The sequence below is a fragment of the Micromys minutus genome, assembly GCF_963924665.1.
Source record: "Micromys minutus genome assembly, chromosome: 10".
Classification (NCBI taxonomy): Eukaryota; Metazoa; Chordata; class Mammalia; order Rodentia; family Muridae; genus Micromys; species Micromys minutus.
Window position 1 is genome coordinate 62,266,319 of NC_137979.1, and position 6,796 is coordinate 62,273,114.

A 6,796-nucleotide genomic window follows, 5' to 3' on the forward strand; every position below is an offset into this window, starting at 1 on the left:
TGACCCCAGAGGTGAGGTTATGCAGGGCAGACAGCCCCTAAACAAGAGAGTTCAAAGCTCACCCCTGCCATCCATTCGTGAGTCCCTGGCATACAGCCTGGATTCAGCCTCTACTCTTTGTGCAATAATTAACATCCATCCACTCTATGGGTCGCTTGGTATTATAGGAATAATTAATGACTGAGGCCACGTGTCATTCAGAAAGTGCCTGGTAGTGGCTCTTCCTGAAATTGTAGTGCCAGGCACTTGGAGAAAACCCGTTCCCATCCCTAACACCTCTTTTCTTGACAGGACTTCTGTGCGGGTCCAAGTCTCATGCCACCAGGGGCCAACACTGCCAAGAGTCCCTTTGTCTTAGCCCCTAATGCAACTCATCTCGAGTGGGCCCAGAACATCAGCTCAGTTCCGGGAGCCTGGCCCCCTCCCCACTCTCTGCGGGCCTGGCTGGCAGCCCCCGGAAGGGCCTGCACGGACGCCTGCCTGGACCACGGACTAGTCTGCGAGCCTTCATTCTTCCCTTTCCTCAACAGCCAGGATGCGTTCCTCAAGTGAGTCAGCCCCTGTCTGTGTCCCCACCTTGCCCCCTGCCTGGCTTCCCTGTAGATGTGGGTTTTAATGCTTTCAAATCAGCCAAGAAAAATCCATAAGGGGACATCCCTCCGGCCTTGCCCTCTTCCGCCTCTTGTGGCTCCTGCCCAGGCTGTGTGAGCATCTCTCCAGTTGGGTTACCGAAACCACAACCCCACCAGGCCCGTAGCCTGTCTGGTTCAGGGAGGGAGTGGGCCATGACAAACCAGGGGCAGCTGTCACCCTGCTCACCAAAGAGTGACGATGCTGATGCCGCCTTTGCAGGCTGCAGGTGCCCTGTGACAGCACAGAGTGGGAAATGTATCATTTGTACCCGGCCTTTGCCCAACCCGGCCAAGAGTGCTACCTGCAGAAGGAACCCTTGCTCTTTAGCTGTGCCGGCGCCAGCACCAAATACCAGAGGCTCTGCCCCTGCCGCGACTTCCGCAAGGGCCAGGTGGCCTTGTGCCAGGGCTGCCTGTGAGGCCAGAGCTACCGTGCCCAGAACCTGCCCACCCAAGGTTGGCAAGCACCAGCACTTTCTGAGCTCCAGCCATGTTCACTGCGTGTCTCCTGGCTGCAGCCTCCCCTGGCCAAGGGCAGGAAGAGGAGGCTGAGGAGACAGCAGCTCCAAGTCTGCAGCTCCTTCCTAGGGGGCTCCTTGCCTCACCACAGGACCTGAGGCCAAGCAGTTGGGCTGACCTACCTGTCTGGTGTGCCCAGGAACATGTGGATAGAGGCCCGTAGCTTTCTGAGATCTGGACCAGCTGCAGACATGGCCGTTGCTATTCTTGGGCCTTGGCCATCTCATGATCCACAAGGCTGGGAATATGGCCATGCTGTCCCCTAGTTCACCAGAGGTGTTGAGAGAAAGGGAACAGGCCACAGCCTCATATGAGGCAACAATTTATATCATCCTCCTGAGTTTGGGGTGGACAAAGGGACAGAGAGCTCAGGGAGGCCAGGGGAGGGACTCTGCCCTCCTCCAAGTCCACCTCCCTGTTGCTTAATCCTGTTTCCTCCAGAGGGCTTCCCTCTGGGCCTCATCTGACACCCAGTTCTGGCATGACCTGTGACTGGTCCACAGCCTCTATCTCTGCCCCTCCGGTGGCCACCTCCACCCTAGCCTCTGACAACAGGCCCCGGACCCCACCAAGGCATCCTCTGCAGACTCTAACACCATTCCCAACCTTCAAGCATCTCATGCCAGACAGGCTGGGATGAAGTCTCACCCATGGTACATTAGACTGGTTCCGATACACAGGTCCACCAGACCTCCCTTGGCTCCCACCCATCCAGGGCCCATACTTGCCCCTCCCTTCTGTTTCCTCCAGTCCCAGGCCACTTCAGTACACTCAGACTTCAGTACCCATCTCTGTGTGGCATGCCCACCTCCAGTCCAGGGTCAGCCAGGCTCCCAGGAACACTGCCATTGCTCATCTATGGCCCTCTCCCAGGCCTGCTGGGGCCCAGTTGTAGGAAGGGACCGTCCCGCATGAGACTTGCCGGTGCCCCTGGCCTGGTCGACCCCTGTGGCAGCAGAACCCAGAGCAGCAAGAGACCAGTGGTTCCGGGAATCTGATTGTCGGAGGAAAGCAATAGAAACACTCTTCTCTCTCTCTCTTTTTTTTTTAAAGATTTATTTCTTGAAATAAATATTTTATTGGGATGTGAGATGATGGAGAAATTTTTGGGGGTTTTTCTTTGTTTGTCTTTTCCTGAAACCCCCAGGGCTCAACCAGCATTGAGGGGACTGGCTAGGGTCCCCAGATTCTGTCTCTGTGTTGGTGAAACATGGCACTAAGGGGCTGGAAAATGACATACTGCCTCTACCCAGAAGCCCTCAGGGTTCTGTGACCACGGGATCTCCCTGCCAGTGCCCCTTTTCCATACCCTCCTCTGGTGTGAAGCCAGAGGGTATCCACCCCTGTGGAAGAGCTTGAGGTCGCCTGCCAGAGGTGGGCAGGTGCTTCTCGGGGTTCACTGTGTGTGTTTGCTCTGGGCTGGGGCTGTGATGCCTGGTATACCACCCTGTTCCCTTGTTACAGATGAGCAGACAGAGGCACAGAGAGTGACACCCCAGGTCACCTGGCTCGTCTTCGAAGTTGCCATGAGGACCTGGGTCTGGGGTTTTATATGTGGCTCAAATACATGGAAACATTCGACGGCCAGGGATTCTGCACAGGGGCGGTTTTATTCCCTTAAACTGTCCTGACATGTTTCATCCTGAGTTGGGGCAATGGCCCGTAGGCAGGCAGGAGATATAACCAGAGAATGCAGGTTATGTAGGTCAGCTTCCTGTAACTCATGAGAACCCTCAACCTCACCCTAACCCCCGAGCCCTACACAGAGAAAGATCTGTGACCCATGACACCAGCCTCAAGGTGAGCCAGCCCTGCCCCAGGTCGGCAGGTCTCACTTGGACATGTCTTGGTCACCACCATCCTGGCTTCTAAAGCCACCCAGAGTCTAACAAGTCTGAGTGGTAGGGGGCCCATGAGTCTTAGATACACTCCTAGGAGCCGCCACTGCTGCCCTGGGCCTGACTCTGAGAATGACTGGTCTAGACCAAGTAGGTACAGGAGGTGTGTCTAATATGGTAACGATTATCTTACTTATGTACTTAATTTATATATATTTTTTTCTAAGATGAGGTCTTACATAGCCCAGGCTAGCTCCAAACTCCGTATATAGCAAAAGATAGACCTTGGAACTCTGACCCTTTTGCCTTCACCTCCTGAAGGGATTACAGGTGTGCAACCCCGCCCTCAGTTTTATTCAGTGTGGGGGTGCAGGGGGGATCAAACCCAGGGCTTCAGTTGTGCCAGCCGGACAATTTCCCATGGGTTCACGGGGGGGGGGGGTGGTTGTGAGATTTGGAGGAATTTGGCAAGCCATGCGTTAGAAGGGCAGCGTCTTCACACTGGCCACAGTGGGCACACAAGCATGCATTGCTGTGGCCCCTCTCATCCAGGCCCAGGGCCAGCCTTACTGGCACCCATACAGGTAGGAACTCAAGTGTCACAGCCATGTGTTTGTCCCAGCCTTTGACAGCAAGGAGAGTCCTGAGCAGGGTCCTGCCTCCCGCCTGCCTGGCTCGGGGAAATAATTAATAATCATGAATGAAAAACTGAATGCATTGAGAACCGTTTACTACAAAAGGCCTCGGGGCACATTGCACTCCAGTGTAATTACAAGTGGCATCTTAGGAGCTTTGCTTTGGAATGGAGACCAGCATCCCTCTGGCCTCTGCCTCAGCGCTCTGGAGGAGCCTGGGGTTGTGGAGGGTGAGGGGGGCTGCCCTGGAGGGTCAGGAAGGATCTGATGGAGAGCCCCTAGGTTGGAATTAGGCTTCTGAGATGCCACAGCTCTGCCCCCAACAGGAAACTGGAAAGGCTGGAGGCAGGGGCCATCCTCATGAAGGAGATGTCTTCTCAGCATGCCAAACTCAGACCCTGAGCTTGACCCTGAGGAATAGAGTGGCGGCGATCTCTGGGTTCATCCTCAGCTTGTGAGAGCCCCGTGTAAACTACCCCAAATGGAAAGGTGTGTAGATGGCAGGGAAGAGGGTCCAGACTCTGAGAGTGGCTCTCTGGGGGAGGATGAGATGGCAGGTTACACGCTGTCCTGAAACCCTGCAGGGGCAGAGAAAACCACGGAGGTATTCATATAGCACCGCAGATATCACTGGCACCTGCTGGAAACTCTGGATCCTGCCACTGACTCCTGAGTCTCTGAAAACTGAAGCCTGCATTGGGGTGACTTGGGGGACCCATGACTGGGACTAGATGAGTATTTTCACCTCTGAGAGCAAAGCTGGCTGTCTCCACAAGGGCCGGGCTGATTAGCCATCAGCTACAGCCCTCAGCTTCCGTTTCCCTGCCCATCAGCCCCCCCCCCCCCAGGGCCCATAAGATGACATAAGAACCCCTTTTGGGGACGGGGAAAATGGCTCAGTAGCTAACAGCACTGTTCTTAAGACCCAAGGTCAGTTCCCAGCACCCACATCGGGCTGCTCACAACTGCCCCATAACTCCGGCTCCAGGAGATCTGCCCCCTTCTAGTCTCTGCAGGGACCGGGACTCACACATAGAAACATAACTTAAAATAAAATGTATGTTTAAGGAAAGAATCCTAGCTGGGCTTGGTGGTGCACACCTTTAATTCCAGCACTTGGGAAGCAGAGGCAGACAGATCTGGAGCCATGTTTGGGTGTGGAGGCCTTGCCTGCAATCCCAGCACTGAGCAGTAGAGGCAGGGGGAATGGGAGTGCAGGGTTATCCTCAGCTATATAGCAAGTTGGAAGCCAGCCTGGACTACGTGAGGATCTGCAAAAGACTCAGAGGGAATGAAGTCAGCTTTCATTCTGGAAACTTCCAAACAGCTGTCTTGGCCTTCAAAGTGCTGTTTTTGTCTGCCCATTCATTCATCCATTCATCAATTAAAAAGCAATTTCTGAGCACATAGCCCAGCTGGCCCTGTGCTGAAGTTAGAGAAGAGCTCTCAGTCTCTCCACCCCCGGAGCAGAGCCGGGGTGGGGGGATGACGTATTCAGTCATGATGAAAATATTATTTCCTGTTTTAATTATTCAGTAGAAATTAATGAAAATATAAGAGGAAATCTCTGATGTAGGGTGAATCATCGGGGGAGGGGGTACAAGAAGGAACGGAAGGCCAGGCCCAGCCCCTCCTCAATCCAGCCAGCATAGGGTGTTCCCAGGACAAAAGATGGGGCTGTACCAGTTCATTCAGTCAATAGGGTCTCGAGGGAGGGAGGACTAAAGAAACTAGAGACAATTAGACAACACTATCACATGACCCTAGCAAATGCTGAAGCGGGTTTAATTTCCTTCCAGCCCTCTCTAATGTCACTCTAGGTACATTCGGAGAAGAGGATCATTTCTAAGGCACAAACAAAGCAGTCAAGGAACAAGGCATAGACGAAGGTCCTGGCTCATTCAGGGACTAATCAAGATGGTCGAGATCTTGAGTGGACATCCTCGTCCTAGCCCAATGTCAAATCCTGACCAATATCCTTGAAGCGGCACCAAGAGCTCTTCACACACTAGTCTGTACCAGGAGTCAATGCGGGGGAGGCAGCAGGACCCAGCACTGACCTTAGAGAACTCACGACCCACAGGGGACAGACCACCCTGCTGAAGGATAAAGCTACCATGGGGGTGAGGCTGTGGATTTGCAGCCAGAAGGAGGCTAGGATGTAGGGGAGGGAAAGGCTCCTGAGGTGATGTAGTTTCTTCCCAGTAGCAGTCCATCACTGAGGGGAGTCAGGGCAGGAACTGGAGCAGGAACAGGAAGGCCTGCCTATTCCGCACCACATGCCCTTGACTTCTGACAGGATGGGTCTGAATGTGTGCTAGCTCAGTCTGTCAGCCAGCGCTCAGCAGCCGGGCCCACAGATGTCTGCAAATTTATCTCAGCACGTTTGCAAATTGATTTGACATTCCCAGCTGATGGCATACCGGTTTCCAGAATTCTCCTTCGAACACCGGGCTCCACCACCTTGTCTGATCCCTCACAAATGAAAGAGTTACATCACACCTCATTTGTTCTTTGATGGAGCCCTAATTTTACCTTTACTAAAATGACTCTTCTGTAATGTTTTCCAGCCCTTACGTAGGGAGCTCTGAGACCCCTCTCTCACAATGCAGAGCAAGTGTAGGGAGCCATGCCTGAGAACCATGCTTAAGAAAATGGCTGCACAGTAGCCACCTTAGAACTGGTCAATGCTGTACCCACACCCCTACCCGTGAGAGCCTGACCTTTCCGAGATTCACCACTGTGAGGTTCTGCCGAGATTAGCTGCTAGGTGACAAGATAAGATATCCGGAATCACATAACTGACTGTTAACTTGTAACTTGCAGGACCACCCTCATCCTGTCACGTAGATGCTGTAAAAATTCCACTGCACCCTGCTTCCCCCTTTCTGCCCAGCCCATATAAGCTGTAAGCACCAAACCCTCAATGAAGCCTTGACACCATCTAGACTGACTCTTATCGTTCTTTGCACGCTTGGCTTCCTTTCTCTCTCGCCCCCATGACTTTCAGGACGAGGCCTCTTCGGGACCCTGAATAACCAGACCTGCTGGACGGGTCAAGCAAGAACACGGAAAGGTCTAGAAGTTGGTGCTAAATCATGCAGCCAGGTGTGGCACAGCCGGATTTGAAGCCTGGGATGTCCAGAGTGCTGATCTTGCCCTGCTGCTGTGA

The 6,796-nt window shown here is 53.6% G+C and overlaps 1 protein-coding gene across 1 annotated transcript in view; it reads left to right on the top strand.

Moving 5' to 3' along the window:
- MGAT5B (alpha-1,6-mannosylglycoprotein 6-beta-N-acetylglucosaminyltransferase B) overlaps nt 1-1,051 on the top strand; it is a gene marked incomplete at both ends in the record, with an annotated part of 67,297 nt that extends 66,246 nt beyond the window's left edge. Inside the window, 2 exons of the mRNA XM_080922640.1 lie at nt 292-548; nt 853-1,051. Coding sequence (XP_080778766.1) covers nt 292-548; nt 853-1,051 — 456 coding nt within the window. The remainder of the gene's footprint in view (nt 1-291; nt 549-852) is intronic.
- Nucleotides 1,052-6,796: the final 5,745 nt, after the last annotated feature.